Here is a 16,339-nt window from a genome sequence, read left to right as displayed (position 1 = left end):
TGTGTAGGTATAAGCTTGCAAAGACAAAGATCATACTGAAGGAGAAAAATTTACCTTATTTTCCCCCAAAAAATATCTAACAATGGAAAACTGAATTAGCCTAATTTAAATCAAATTATTTTTTCTAATGATGAATTTAAATTAAATCTCTATAGCTATGTTCCTTAATTCTATTCTCAATGTTGTTTCAAGTCTTTTTTTTTTTTCCCCAAAAAGCAATAAAATAAAATAACAATAGAGCACCACCTCCTTACATGAAAAGCTTAAAACAATTAGCAGACAGGACAAAGACCAACATTACAGAAAAACATTTAGAATACCAACCTTCTGCACAGGGCACAACTATCAAAGCTCTGTCAATAAAAACCGTGTTAGTTAGATGCTGGGCCACACCAACACTCGATGCTTCACGAAACTTAATATAACATACTTTGGAGGAAAAAGCAAGAGGTGCGTTGCTGCAAGATAAAAAGGAAAAAACAATCAGTTATACTGAATAAAGGTATGCATGCATTTTTAACCATTATTTCTTAATTAAAAAAATAGACTTCCTGGAAAAGTTACCCAAAAGACAAAACTATAGAAATTTATTAATTTCTGTCCTATGTCACTAAAAAAAGCATATCACCTCCTCCTTTTTAATGAAAACTTACAAAAGCTAAAACCCCAAATCTACAAGTCTTATTTTCTTTACAAATCTTGCTATACAATGTTCTGAAACCAGGACAACTTCACTATGGTAACTACCACAAATCAAACTACATTCACCTAGTAAATAATTTACAATAAATCTTTTTTCTTCCTCTGTATAGTCCTTTTTAGGAAATCCAATAAGTAAGTCCACTCATTTTTCAATGTGTCCTTCAAATATTAGCCCATAATAACTGATAAACCTTCTTCTATCTTCACTGAGGAAATTTTGTTAATTCTTAATATTAAAAAAATCTTGGGCATTCTTTCAAATGTTTGGTCTGGGTTCACTAATGTAACAAAAATCGTTTTTATCCCTCACCTTAGTCTGGCATAATATAGAACAGGATAATACTAGAGGAGGTAGGAGGAATTCACTCACTGCATTAAGTCAGAATAAGAAAAGTACAAATACACATGTTGGGTAATGTGTTTATCCATTAAACAGTATACCGACAGACATGTCAGAAAGCACCATATGTAAGGATTGTAATCATAAGCAAAACCAAAAACATTTGTTTTTCAAAACGTATTTTAAGGTAGTGGGAGAGACATAAAACATGTATGGAAGTCAAGATTTTACAATTGAGAAAAACACTGCAAGATGACTACATTTCTTTACCCCATTCATTTTGTCTGTGGTGGCCAATGTTTTCACAGTTTTAAGTTTTTGTATTTAGGAAGGAAATAAAATTATAGGAAGACCTCTGAACCACCTGTAAGGTCTTGGTTCAGAACGTTTTCCAACATCAGAGCCGTCAGGGAGCTTTGACTTTCTCAGGTAGACATTGCTCACTGTGAAGATGTTTGCTGTAGTTTGTTTTTTTGTGTGTTTTTCTTGGGGTGAGGGGTGTGATCTTTTCTGTGTGGCTTTAGGGTTTTCTTTGGGGGTGGGGTTGGTTTTGTTTGTTTGTTGGTTGGCTTGGTTTATTTATTTATTTAATACACATGCTACTGTTACAGCCCAAATGGCTAACGTCTCCAGTGAAGATTCTGTGGTCCAGACTGTTCAAAACTTCTAACATCTCTTGGCTTTTGCCTCCTTTTTTTTTGTTTTTAATATCATTGCTAACTGAAGAATGTAATTCTGTGAACAAGACAACTCCAGCCCCTGTACATAATCCTTAAAAACTTAAATGTCTACAGAGCCAGCTAAGTAAATTGTAATTTTTATAATATTTTTCCCCTGTATTTTCTGGATTTCAGTCTCAAAAGGTATTTGGAATTATGTTAAAATATTAACATCAGAATACTGCTTAAAAAAGACTCTAAAATGAAGTCTTGGTATAAACTCTTTTCTGAGGGTTAAGGAAAAATTCTCTTGTAAGGAGACCACCTCTGCACAAAACATATCAACGCAGCATCTATGTCCAGAGAAACAATGGAGACCTAAAATTCTCTAAGTTTTTAATTTTACAGTGACTGAATGAGAAGTGGACCTCCTAAACCTCCTCAGTAGACTTCTTAAGAACAGAGCTGGGAAGGGTCTTATTCTGTTTTAATTCCTTTTGTTCTGCCAATATTTTTGGAGGCAGAACTCAGGCAGAGTCATAGTATTCTTTACAGCCTCACAAAGCAATGATGTAAAAAGCAAGTCCTACACCTTACATTTAGGGTTACTATATATAGGACAATTGTTATGAAAACGCAAGAAAACTCAAAAATGAAATATAGATCTGAATGACATTTGAACATTTCTGCCACTTAATTTTCCTTTCCAGTGAGACAGGAACATCAATTTCCCAATAGATTAACAAGCAAACAAAACCATTATATATAACTGACCCTTTCAGAAAACTACCATAAAAAGAAAGAATCAAATAAAAGGCTGCAGAACATCTATCTAAGGTTCCAGATTTTCTCAGGGTGGTAGCGGTGGAGGAGAAAATAACATAAATAAATAATCTATTGAAATAAGATGTTCTGGAGTAATTGTGCACAGATCATATTCAAATAAGGCTCTGCATGCTTCATCTCAAAGGTCTTATCTACGCTGCAGTCACTGCAGGACACAGTGAAGTCTAAGAAAGAGACACTCCAGGTCACCCAGAAGCAAGCAGCGTTATAGCAGGGCTTCCAATGCCTCATGCAGACAGTTGCGTCTTCCTGCTCTCAAACAATTCAGTCTGCAAAAATCCAATTGTTAATCAATAAAGACTTTCAATACTTAACTGCTTGAAAATCATCTTACAGCCACATTTGCAGGCTTAGCACTACAAATGGAATTTTGAAGGCTTCTGAAACAGACTTCAACTGGGTGATGAGTGTAACATAAAAGCATGACTGGAACTAAGAACCTCAGACATAACTGATCTCCTAGGACGTTGAAATACAATCCTAAACTGTAGGAGCAGTCTGTATACTAGAGTAAATAGCCAAGGCAAAAAAAAAAAAAAAAAACTGTCATACCCTGCAAAATAGCATCAGATTTCAACTGTACCTGTACTGCAAACTGAAACTCTGTCTTGTTTAGAGCTATGAAAGATAAGCCACACTTCCTGCTCTCAATGAAGTCTATTTAAACAGCCAAAAGAAAGATACCAAATTAATACTTCACTGAACAGCACATTTTGTAGATTTAAACATAAATAACTTTAGGATGTTTAAAAAACACACTACAACAACAAAAACCACCACCGTGCAGCAAACAGACAAAAATTTCAGGCAGTACTCTACAAAGCAGTGAACAGAGCGTTCGCTCTCACTCCCCTGTATATTTGAACACTGGCATCACTTAACACAAGTGTGGTTTCTCAGGGACTTTTCACACACACGCACTTGCAGGATGCCTCCCTCCTATGTCCTCCACGGCCTCTGTGTATTCCCACTTGAGGAAACTCAATAAGTACCGCAAGTTTTGCAAACGGTAAATTGATGTGCAAAACAATGATAGCAGTTCTCCATTCTCAACATAGGAATTCAGATCTGTAGCCAAATCAGGACCATGCACAGGTAATTCAAAACCTCAGTAGCTTCTCCTCAGACTTCTGTGACAAAGTACCACCAAAGCTGACGGAGCACTTCTACTGAAGACACTCTCCTTCTACACAGAGGTGGCAAACCCACAGAGGCCCTGAAGTAGTAACCAACAACTCTTACTACATGAACTAATTCTCTTACACGGGCTGTCATCATACCATTTTCCTTCCTTTCAGTCTTCTTCACCGTCTGATTTTCCACACCACTTTCAAATGCACTGCAATTTTTCTTTACAATAAGAAGTCTTTAGATTCAGGAAGAAACCCAGATCTCATTTGGTAAAAATCAGTAACCTGCAATTCACCCATCCTATTTTCCTCAAGATACAAGCAGAAGAGAAAATAGTATCCATACCAGTAGATTAAAAAGAAAAAAAAAAGAAAGTGTGTTTCCAGAAAGGATTTTATAATCATCCCTTACTTTCACTTCCGTGCATTTTTTTATAAAAAGCTGGTTAAAAAGAAAAATCTCAAAGGGTCTCTGAATTTCCTTCTTTTCAAGGCTATAGCTTTGTTTATGAGAAAGGGGAGGGACAAAGAGATTACCAAAAGGCTTGGGAATGAAGTGGAATAAAAGGGGGTTTTAGGCACTGAAATCTACCAGCATCAGTCTTTAAGAGACAAGTCTTACAAGGAAATTGTTAAAAATCTCATTAAGTCAACGTTTCTTGGCACCAGTGACTAAGAACATTAAACGAGTACAGCAGACAGATAAACTCTGCTAGTCTCTCTAAGATCTGATAATCAAAAAAACAAATGAAGAGTGAAATAAGTGGGTAAAAAAATACATCTTTTCCCACTTCCGTGTAGCTTATATTTGTTTACTGATGCTATTCAAGATCCACCATTTTTTTAAGACTGAAGTTTCAGTGGAAAGCCTTCCAGAGACCAGAACAGCATGCAGTTCTATAATCATGTAAAATTTGAAAGTTACTTGTAAGAAAATAGGTAAACACAAATGAGGACTACCAGTAACAACCCACCGAAAGATGACTCATGTTAATAGCTTTTCAGTAAAATAAAAATTAAAAAAAAAAAAATACTGCTTTTAGTGCCAAGGAAGCTTCATTGACCAGTAGCTAAAATTAGGGTGATGACCATATGGAAACACCTTGTTCAGTGCCAAGAGTCTCAAGTGCCCTCAACACCGAATGCGAAGGTAGACTACTCATAGTTCACATATGCCTCTTCGGAAAATAAGAGTAATAATCAAGTAGCATCTACTGCTACCTGAATAAAACGTGAAATCCTCTGAAATACAGGATAGAAACTTCCCCACTGAGTACCGGCCTTTCAGATACATGACAGATACGAAACCCTTCCTTCTTAAAGGGCTGTCTGATCAGCAGTGACTGGAGAACTGAAGGGCTTTTATCAATGAAAATGAAACACGAAGTGACAAAGTACCAAACAGCGTAGCATGATTTAACTCTACAATCCTAGGGAAAGTCCTCTTCTGGGATACAAAATAACAGACCCAAACAGAACCCATTATTTTAAAAAACAGTCTTAAGATACTGACTGGGAAAAGTCACTAGTATCAGGAAGCTCACTGCAAATACTAAAGCGTAATCTTGAAGAACTTCAATTTTATTCAATGCTTTAAAAAAGCAAGGTGGTTTCTCCCTCTTCCCCTCCACTATCTGTATGGTTACAAGAACTTTAAATCAATTACTCTAACACTAAGATGCTATTTAATGTAATCGGTAAATGATTGTATTCAGCACTGGAGACTTCCTTTCAGTTTCTTAAAGAAATTCTCTGTTGCACCCTAGAAAAGCAAGGGACGCTAATTGTAAGTGACAGGAGAAATGTAGAAAAATAGTAAAAAGGAATAGAATACTTCTAATAATAAGAGGTCAAAAAAACATAGCATAGCCTTATCCTTTGCTCTACAGTCATTGAAATGGAAAAAGTATAGGTACCAGATCTACTATCCTTGCTCCCTACTAAGTTATGTACCCTCTTTTTCGTTCAACTCAGCAGTAGGGTGGTGCGCAGTGAATTACAGTGGAACAGGGCTATATAAGGAATTTCCTGTAGAGTACAAGTGATCACCTAGTCAAATTCACCACTTCTACACACTTCTTGAATTACTCTGACAGCAAAATATCAGAGGATTAGGGAAAAAAAAAAAAAGTCAAAATTAACATGTAATGCTGCAACTTCAAAGAAGGGGAAAATATTTAAAAAAAATAATTGTCAAGAGCCATGCTCCAATATGCTACATGCCCTTGATCAAATTAATATACAAGTAACAGAATGAAACTACTATATTTTTGTTATAAAAAGCAGCTTTGTTAATGAAAAATGTGAATATTTTATACAATCAGATTTTTTGTTTCAGATTTCAGCAGATTAAAGGAAAAATAGAAAGCTGACAAACATGACTGACATCAAAGAGGTGAAGAATGACTTATATTTTAACTCAGAAAGACCATAATACGTGATTAGAAAAAAGGGAGTATATACGCTTTATGAAGTGCGTGCATGTGTATGGCACATATATGACAAATACATTCCCTTTTATATTCTCTTAACTGTTACAATCATATGTAGTTCATATCCATTATAAATAAACACACCCAGCAAAGGCGATGGGATTTAAAAAATTACAGTGAATCTCTTAACTCAAATGTCTTTTTTTTTTCTTAAACAGGAGATGGTTCAAGATCTTCTAGGGAACCTGAAGGTGGATGGTGGCACTGAAAGAGCTGCAGTCAATGACTCAATGTCCAGGTTGAGATCAGTGACAACTGGTGTTCCTCAAGGGTCAGTATTGGGATGGGCGCTGTTTAACATTTTTGTGGGTGAAACGGACAGTGGGATTGAGTGCACCCTTGGCAAGTTTGCAGATGACACCAAGATGTGGTGTGGTCGACACGCTGGAGGGAAGGGATGCCATCCAGAGGGACCTGGGCAGGCCTGAGAGGTGGGCCTGTGTGAACCTTGTGGGGTTCAACAGGGCCAAGTGCAAGGCCCTGCACCTGGATCGGGGCAATCCCAAGCATCAATACAAGCTGGGTAGAGAATGGATTGAGAACAGTACTGAGGAGAAGGACCTTAGAATTTGAGAGCTCACCATGAGCCAACAATGTGTGCTTGCAGCCCAGAAAGGCAGCCATGTGCTGGGCTACATCAAAAGCAGCATGGCCAGCAGGGTGAGGGAGGTGGTTCTGCCCCTCTGCTCTGCTCTTGTGAGACACTACCTGGAGTGCTGCGTTCAGCTCTGGGGCCTCCAGCACAAGAAGGACATGGAGCTGTTGTAGTGGGTCCAGAGGAGGGCCACAAGAATTACCAGAGGACTAGAGCAATTCTCCTGTGAAGACAGGCTGGGGGAGTTGGGGTTGTTCAGCCTGGGGAAGAGAAGGCTCTGGGAAGACCTTACAGCAGCCTTCCAGTACCTAAAGGGGCCTACAGGAAAGCTAGGGAGGGACTCTTGGTTACGGAGTACAGTGATAGGGCAAGGGGGAATGGCTTTAAACTACAAGGGGGGAGAGTTAGATCAGATATAGGGAAGAAATTCTTCACCCAGAGGGTAGTGAGGCACTGGCACAGGCTGCCCAGAGAAGCTGTGGGTGCCCCATCCCTGGAGGTGCTCAAGGCCAGGCTGGATGGGGCTTTGGGCAACCTGGTCTGGTGGGAGGTGTCCCTGCCCATGGCAGGGGCTTGGAACAGAGTGATCTTCCAACCCAAACCATTCTGTGATGGATACAGGAATGTTCTGTATGAAGAGAAATGTTCATCTCTGTTCTGCAAACTCATGCTCGATAGACGAGAAAAAAATGTTTTGTATGTACACTGAGTATCTGCAATACAGAATTAGAAAAAAAAACAGGTTACAGTTCTATGCAACGCAATATGTAATTTTCTTTCACTGCTGCTTTGTCTATAAAAAAGGATATTACTCTTTTACTATCACATCATATATTATTATCTTTAAACAAGAACTGTTTTATAACTACCTGTTTCCGTACAAGGGCTGGTAAATGAAGTCCCAATCTCAGTGAGAGCTTTTGCTTAACTATTTATAATCAAAGCTTTTACTACTGTTTAGTCTCTATTTATACTATTTACATAACCTAAATATTCTGGAATTACTGAAAGCTTCCATGCCTCTGTACTTTTACTCCTCACTGTAAAATAAATCAAAAATTGCATATTAATATTTGTCATTGAGTAGCCAATATCCATAAGTCCTGTAGCTCACTAAATTCAACTTACTAAATCACATTTTTCAGACGAAAACCTGACTGAAAAGTTAGCTTCCCACTGTTTCATGAAGGTCACAAAACTCATGCTCCAAAAGACATTGAAAGTTTGGGTTTCTTACAGAAATGTTTTAAAGTTATGCTGGGTATGGCATGAATTTTTGTCCGATGTCAACTATAATGTAAAAGGCAAACCTCCCTTAACGAATAGAAAGAATTGATTTTTAAAAATCCAGGCCTTCAAGGAAAAAGCAGTAGCAAAACAAAACATTTCTACAGTTTGCTAAAATTATGGCATGTTTTTGCTTGGGAATCCTTTGCTTTCCATAAATTTGACAATGAAACACAGTCTTCTGAATTTATCCTAATATTATTAAAAGATATTTTTAGATAGTCAATAAGCAGCACATCTTTTCTGTTTCACATGAAGAAACAGAAACCCTTAATTGTTTTCTAGCATTGTGATATTAAAGTCAGATCAAATGTTCTGGAGTATTTGACAAGGAAATGCATATTTCTAAAAGTTATGCTTAAAAATTGTAAATAAGATCAACATTAAAATAACTAATCACAATTCTGTAACCTATCTTGGGAAAACAGAATTATTTAGAACTGGTGTTTAAAGCATTGTAACCCTGACATTTCCAAGTCAAAACCTACTACAGTATTGTTTTTTAGTATTTCACGTGTATATATATGGTTTTTTTTCACATATATATGTACCCATATATATAAAATGTTGCTCATGCGTATATATATACACGTATGTATATATGTGTATATGCATATATATACGTACATATATATATGTGTATATATATATGCATGAGCAACATTATATACAAAGACACAAAGATTAATTGCAAAAACCAAGAAAATATTTATTTGCCTTAAAATTTACTATATTGGTGGTAAAAAAATAAAAGCAACAGCTATAACAAAAAATACATTTAGTCAAGAGAAAAGTGTATTAAGAAGCATCCGTAGGAACAGTCCAAAGTAACCTAGAAGCTCTATGAAAATCACCAGAAACCTACTAAAGAGTGTTTAGAATTGTTTAAAGCTCATCTTTGCAGGAATGATTACATAAATTCTATATAAATGTTAAGTCATATTTAATTTCTCTGAATGGTCCTCTTTCAAACCTAGGCAAGTATCTAGTAAAAGATAAAAGTGGACAAACACCAACTGTTTTTGCTATTAAGTTTTAGAAGACCTTTTATCTCTCTGAACCTCTTATTATTATAAAGATCAAAATATCTGGATGCGAAATGACCCCCCCCCCCCCTTTCTGCTACCCCTATTTTACTTTTGTAAGGGGAAAAGAAAGAATATATTGTTCAAAAGGGCACGTCTGTCATTCACACACTGGTATCACAGACGTGTTTATAAAAATTATTAGATGTATTAGTAGGATTATTGTTTTTCCTCCCCTGCTCTGCTGGCCGCGATCTGCTTGGGTGAAACACTGGGGTCAGCAAAATAGTACCGAGATCCATCGCACGCAGCTGCCGAACGACGGCAGCCGCGATTTGGGGGCAGGTTTCGTGCCCGCTGCTAACTTTTACCCGCCGCGGGCACCCTGCGGAGAGCCTCCGGAGAACAAGGCAGCTGCCGCCCCTCTCCGAGCAGCCCCGCCGCCTCACGTTCAGACAACAAGGCGCCGGCCCCGCCAGCCGGGACTCGCGAGGCGGGCAGAGGGGATTTTCAACAACGGGAGGCGAGAGGCGGGCACCCGGGACAGGCTCCCCCCGGCCCCTGAGGCGCGGGGCTGGCGAGGAGAGGCCACGAAGCGCCGCCGCTGCCCCGCCGAGGGCTCGGGGCCGCCATCTTAAGTGCGGGCGAAGCTCGCCTCCGCCGCTGTACAAAGGGCCGGCACCACGTGACCCCGCGCCCGCTGCGGCACTCTCCGGTGCCCGCACTCAAGATGGCGCGGGGGGCCTCCCCCCCACACACACACACCCCAACTCCCCCGGGTCCCCGCCGCCGCCGCTTACTCCGGGGGGTAGAGGCGCAGCTCCTCGATATCTCCCAGGAAGCCGAAGAGCGTCCGCATCTGCTCGCTGGTTACCGCCGAGGAGAGGTTGGTGACCTGGATGACGGACGTGGGGCCCAGGGGGAAGCCGAGCGGCACCCCGATGCCGCCGCTGTTCATCATGGCGCAGCCCGCACCGCGCCGCGCCGCACCGCGCCGCACCGCCACACGCCGGAGCCGGGGGCGGGCCTGCCCAACGCAGAGAGCAGCGCGCGGCGCCGGGCGGGCGGAGCGTCCCGGCGATGCGGACGCTCTAGCTCCTCGACTCGACTGCTCCCTGGAGGCGGTGCCTCCGCCGCCGCCGGGAGCCCCTGGCAATGGCTGCCGGGGCCGGCCGTTAGCGGCGGGGGCGGTCGTTAGGCGATAACGGCAGCGCCGCCCCGGCGGGTCCCGCGGGGGGCGGGGATAGAAAATGAGGGGAAAATGGAAAGTAATTCCCGCCGAAGTACGCTGCCGGTGGCCGAGAGGTCGGCTGCTACCGAGGCTTTTCAGGGAGAGACGGGTTAATTACCCTGGGGAATGTATATACCCGTGAAAACGCGTGGCCTCGCTGCCTTTGGGCAGGAAGGGCTGTGAAGGAATCGGTTGTTAACGTTTTTGTTTTAACTCGACCGGGAATCGGTCCCAAAGACGTTGATTTTGCCTAGAATTAGGCTTTAAGTTCCCTTTAAACGTTAAATTGCCTGGAGAACGTGGGTCTGATTGCTCAGTATTTTAGGCTCTAACTGCAGTCTTTCCTAGGTGATAATTGCGTGTCTTGGCGCTACAAAGCTAAGGCTTCAAACGTGGATGTTCTAACCTCTTGGGCCTTCCGTACCCCAAACCTAAACCGAGAAAGGACTGAAGCACTCTGGAAGCCATCTCTGCCGAAAAAAAAGACTGCAGATTTGTGATACTTCCGTGAGCATGTAGGTCAGCAGGAATCTCCGCGTCTGTAAGTCTGGGTAGTGCTTCATGTATTTACTTGTATAATTCTACTGAAGGTAAACCAGTACTCTAGGAAGGATATGTTACAGAATTTTAAATAAAGTAAGTCTTGGACAATTGCTTGGAATTCCTTAAAAATGTATGTGTTTCAGGTAGCATTTAGTTGAAAATAATACTCACTGCAGTCATGTGCTTTTTCTGAGTGGAGTCCTGGTTCTAAAATAACAAGATTCGTGTTAAATCCTTATTTTCAGGCATTCTTATAGCTTAGAGGAGTTCAGCTGGAGAATTCAAGGTCCTTTGTTATGTTTTAGGTCTCTTAGGATTATTTTATCTGTAGAAATCTTACATAAAATTTTCCTGTGTTGTGACCAATAACCATTCAGTTGGTGAGCAGACATGTGGAAACTATTACAGCTCTGAACATTCATGCCTTTGTCCTGCATGTCTCGGTGGAAGGTACAAGAAAAACAAACTCTAGAACTCACTGAGAGAAGAATTCTGTAACATCAGAAGTGACTGGGACATCTTCCCTCAGGTAAATCCTTTAACAATAAATATGAAATTCCGATCTACTGTTCTAGGCCCCCCCCCCCCCCCCCCCCAAAAAAAAAAAAAAAAAACAGAACCGAAGCAAAATACTATTTACATTTGGTGTTTGTCAGTCCCTACCACAAGACAAACTTAGCTTGAAAAAAGATGAAAAATAATAATTAGATTTCAGAAGAATAGCAGGAAAAAAACAGCCAGCAACCTTGGTTCACGCAGGCTGCCATCAAAATGCCAGAAGCAAACAATGAATCTGTTTTAGCCAAACTTTTCAAAGCTTAAAAATATGTACTAGTCACTCTCTCCTGTTAATAAAAAACAAAGCTATAGTGTAAAGAAGTTAAATAACATAGATAGAAATGCAGAAGGAGAATCAGTGTACAAACATTTCATGTTACTGACTGGAATGAGGCCTAGGAATGAGTTTTGTTTTGTTTTCTTCTCCCAGGTATGTATGTAATCCGCAGATGGTCAATTTGTTGAGGTTTAACCCTGGTAGGCAGGTAGTCACCACACAGGTGCTTGCTCATTCCTCCCCCAGTGGGATGGGGAAGAAAGTCAGACAAAAGTGAGAATTTGTGGGTTGTGATAAAGACAGGTTAGAACCATTGAGGTAGAAAAAGACCCTTAAGTTCATCTAGTCCAACCATCACCTAATGCTACCAAGTCCACCACTAAACCATCTTCCCCAAACCTATACTGCTGAATGGGGTCGTTCTGCCCCAAGTGCAGCACCTGGTGTTTAATTGTTGAATGCTGTGCAACTGGATGCACCCCCTAGCCTATCCTGGTCCCCCTGCAGGGCCTTCCTAACCTCAGGCAGATCAACACTCTGCCCGACTTGGTGTCATGTGCAAACTTACTGAGGGTGCACTCGATCCCCCTCATCAAGATCATTGATAAAAATGTTAAGGACCGGCCCGAAAACTGAGCCCAGGTGAATGTCACCTGTGACTGTCCACCAGCTGGATTTAACTCCATTCACAGCGACCCTTTGGGCCTGTCCAGCCAGCCAGTTTTACCCAGCAAACAGCACGTCTGTCCAGCCTATGGGCAGCCAGTTTCTGCAGGAGATGGCTGTGGGAAACAGAATCAAATGATTTCATAAAGCAAACAACGCCCACAGCATTTCCCTCATCCACTAAGTGGATTACCTTATCACAGAAGGAGATCAGGTCAGTCAAGCAGGACCTGACTTCCATAAACCTGCGCTGACTGGGTCTGATGACTTGGTTGTCCTGTACCTGCTGCGTGATGGCACTCGAGAGGATCTGCTCCATGACCTTCCCTGGCACCAAGGTCAGGCTGACAGGCCTGTCATTCCCTGGATCCTCCTTCCTGCCCTTCCTGTAGATGGGCATCACATTTGCTAACCTCCGGTCAACTGGGACCTCCCCAGTTAGCCAGGGCTGCTGGTAAATTGCTGAAAGTGTCTTGATGAGCACTTCTGCCAGCTCCTTCAGTACCCATGGGTGTATCCCATCCGAGCCCCTAGATTTGTGTGTGTTCAAGTGGTGTACTAACCATTTCCCCTTGGATTATAGGGGCTTCATTATGCTCCCTGTCTTCCAGCTCAGTGGACTGGGTGCCCCAGGAACAATTAGTCTTACTAATAAATGCTGAGGCAAAGCATTGCAATGAACCCCTCTCCTTGCCCCTGGCCTGGCTAGCAGCAAGGGGTTCCTGCTATTGCACTTCCTGTAACGTGCAACTCAAATATGGGGTTACAACAGTTCAAAAGTATACCCATTACAATCTGTACCCTTTGTCCTCACAGACCAAGACATAGGGTTTAGCGTTACAGTAAACTCCTTCCCTCACCCCTGCTTCACCCTGAGCTGGTACATTATCCCCAGTCCCTTACAAGGTCTACCTGCTGTGCCGTGGCCTCATCCACAGACACAGGTGCTTTGATGTAGTCTGGCATGGCCTTGTCCACAGACATGGACGCTGCAAGGTGTACCTGCTGCAGCATGGGCTGGTCCATGGACACAGATGCTTTGAGGTGTACCTGCTCTGAAGTGGACTTACCTGTGGCCGCAGACGTTTTGGGCTGTACGTTCTCCCACGTGGACTTCTTCACGGGTCACAGTCCCCCTGACTCGAGTTCAGTCTGAAGTCCCAGCCTGTCCAGTACAGCAGCACGGGGACAATAGTGATGCCATGGCCATCTGCCAGTCCAGGCTCGCGGCCATAGCTGTTATCAAAATGTCCCCAGGCACAGCAGAGGAAGATGATTAAAAGTACAGCAAGGAGCAAAAGCAGCCTCCAACAAGCACTAGACTCTAACAGTGTATTTCCTTATACAGTAAGGAAAGCAAGCCCCATGGTAAGTAAAGGAACCTGCCAGTTAGCAGCTAAACAGCTATAGCATCTATAAACTCGGTCTAGCACACTCCAATGAAATTTGTCATCGTCTCAAATCTTTCGAGCCCCACACTGGGCACCAAAAAGAATTTTGAGGTTCAATCCTGGTAGACAGCTAAGCACCACACAGCCACTCACAGACTCCTACTGGTGGGATGGGGGATAGGATCAAAAGGGAAAAGTGAAAGAACTTACGGGTTGAGATAAAGACAGTTCACTAGGTAAAGCAAAAGCCACACATGCAAGCACAACAAAACAAGGAATCCATTCGCTGCTTCCCATCAGCAGGCAGGTGTCCAGCCATTCCAGGACAGCAGGGCTCATCACACGTAATGGTATCTTGGGAAGAAAAGTGCCATCACTCTGAATGTTCCCCCTTCCTCCTTCTTTACCCCAGATTTATTGCTGAGCATGATGCCATATGGTGTGGGACATCCCTTTGGCCAGTTCGGGCCAGCTGTCCTGGTACTGTCCCATCCCTGCTCCTGGTGCACCCCCAGCCTGCTGGCTGGCAGGGCACCATGAGAAGCTGAAATGTCCTTGGCTCTGTGTAGTCACTGCTCTGCAACAAATGAAACATTTGAGCATTAACAACGCTGTTTCATCACAAATCCAAAACACAGCATCATATGTGTCTCTATGAAAACAATTAACTCTATCCAAGCCAAAGCCAGGACACAATTGCACATCAGCCTCGCACTCTTACTTTCCTGCAAAATGGATTTTTTAGTGCTTACTGTAAAATTGAATGCCTTCAGCTACAGTGTGTAGTTTACCAGGAGGTGTTGTTATTCAGCTCCAAAGCTGATATGAGGGAATTGAATGCAGGTCCTCATATAACAGAACAAGTTCTCTAACCTTTAATCTGAACTGCTGATGCTCTGACAAGGGGCTGGAAACAGGAGCCTTAGCCCCAAGAATGTTTCTGAGTATCAGTAGAGCTTAGGTGAAAACCTAGGCACCAAGCCACTCTGCAAATCTTCCTATGAAAAGCAGTTTGCTGTGGAAAAGAGAGGTATCCATAGGTGGTAGCTGAAACAGGATGTGGTTTTATGAGAGGCCAGAATCTGAGCTCTGCTTTTCCCAGAAGGAGCAGTCACGTTACAAGACCTGTTTTTTCACCTTCTCCTTCATATTGGGCCCTTGTTTCATCTGCTGATGAGCTAGCACAGCTCATTAAATTAGTAGAAAACTATTTAACTATTTGTGGGTTGGTTTTGTTGTTGTTGTTTGTTAGTTTCTCTTTTTTTTTAGTTTTCTGAAAGGTTGTTTTTTAGCCACCTGAACCAGTTTATTAACATACAAGAGTACTATCAGAACCAACATAAGGAAGTAAGTGGGAACAAATGGTCAGGAGCAAAGAAGATTGACAAGAATGTCTGCCCCCTTTAGATGTAAGGAACTATGAAGTCAGCCCAGTTTCTTTGTGAAAAGACATGCTTAGGCTGCTGATCGGGCATGTGAACTATTTGCTAGATTGTATATTTTTGATTACACAATAACCATGTTATATTTTAGACTTAGAAGAGATTCATCTTAGAAAGAAAAATCCATAGCATGTCATAGATGTCACGTTGATTCTGACTTTAAATCTAGATGTCTAATATGAATTTGATTATCATCTAAGAAAAATAAGAGCACAACAACATTTATACAAATCCTAAGCTCAACAGCACAGCCAAGGCTGACACATTGACCTTCAGAAATTTTCAGGGAACAGTGGGCAAAGTCTTTCTGGTTTTTTCACTTTGAACTAATAACGCTCTTCACCTTACTCGTTTGCATCTCTCTACCCCTGTTACTGGGAAAGTTCTTCTCTCAAGAAAGACCTGAAAATTCCTGATTTGTTTTCCCAAGCATTCAAAGAGACTGGATGCTTAGAAGTAAGAGCTACACAGTCCCTAGTGTATCTTTCCAGCTTCCAGCAATGTGATGCTGAAGGACTTCCGATGCCAAAGGGTGTATCAGTATTTAAACAGCCCACGATAGCTTGCTTTGTTGTTGTTGTTGTTGTTTCATCACTTATTTCTGTAATCACATTTTATACCTACATAAACATTTGAAAACCACAAGATGTCTGGAATATAATTACATATTTCATTAAAAAAAAAAAAAGCATTCTGTTTCTGCTCTTGTTTGTACTTGCTGTAGTGTAATTTCATTCACTGTCCTTCAGAGAGAAATAGTGAATACGCTTGTTTACCTTCTCTTGCCACTTTTCCCTCACTCATATATAGGAAGAGACTAATGACACAGTTGACTTTGATTTTTCAGCTTTTCATTATGCCTCATTATTGTTACTAGTCTCTTCTCTGTGTATTTTTAGTTTTATTGTGGTTTTCTTTGAGCTTGTAGGAAGGGTAGTTCGAACTATACACACTGCGTTCAATACACAGGAGCAATACACTTACATGTTAGCATGTTGCTTTCTGTTTGTTTGTTTTTCTCCATCTCTTTCATAAGCTTCAGTTTGTTTTTCATTTACCACCACTGAGCACTAAGATGATATTTTTCAGAAATCTGTCAGCAGCAGCTCTAAGCTATCTCATCCTTATGAGTGCTAGTAGCTTATTTTAGTTTAT

At 41.5% G+C, this 16,339-nt stretch overlaps 1 protein-coding gene and 1 long non-coding RNA gene across 4 annotated transcripts in view; one reads left to right on the top strand and one right to left on the bottom strand.

The window, feature by feature from the left end:
- Positions 1-10,182, bottom strand: part of SREK1 (splicing regulatory glutamic acid and lysine rich protein 1) — a 38,326-nt gene extending 28,144 nt beyond the window's left edge. The window contains exons 1-2 of one of the 3 annotated variants that reach the window (XM_048079507.2): positions 9,877-10,182; positions 325-458 (exon numbers count right to left, since the gene is read on the bottom strand). In XM_048079507.2, coding sequence (XP_047935464.2) covers positions 325-458; positions 9,877-10,037 — 295 coding nt within the window. In that variant the 5' untranslated portion in view covers positions 10,038-10,182. Of the gene's footprint in view, positions 1-324; positions 460-9,876 lie in introns of those variants that run through there. The other 2 variants (XM_066988611.1, XM_013180531.3) reach the window with 2 other exon arrangements.
- Positions 9,823-10,960, top strand: LOC125184788 (uncharacterized). Its single transcript, XR_007169199.2, has 2 exons — positions 9,823-9,962; positions 10,656-10,960. It is a non-coding gene; the product is annotated as an uncharacterized lncRNA (long non-coding RNA).
- The last annotated feature ends 5,379 nt before the right edge of the window (positions 10,961-16,339 follow it).

Source organism: Anser cygnoides, chromosome Z (assembly GCF_040182565.1).
Source record: "Anser cygnoides isolate HZ-2024a breed goose chromosome Z, Taihu_goose_T2T_genome, whole genome shotgun sequence".
NCBI classification, from domain to species: domain Eukaryota; kingdom Metazoa; phylum Chordata; class Aves; order Anseriformes; family Anatidae; genus Anser; species Anser cygnoides.
This window is presented reverse-complemented; position numbering and strand designations above follow the sequence as displayed.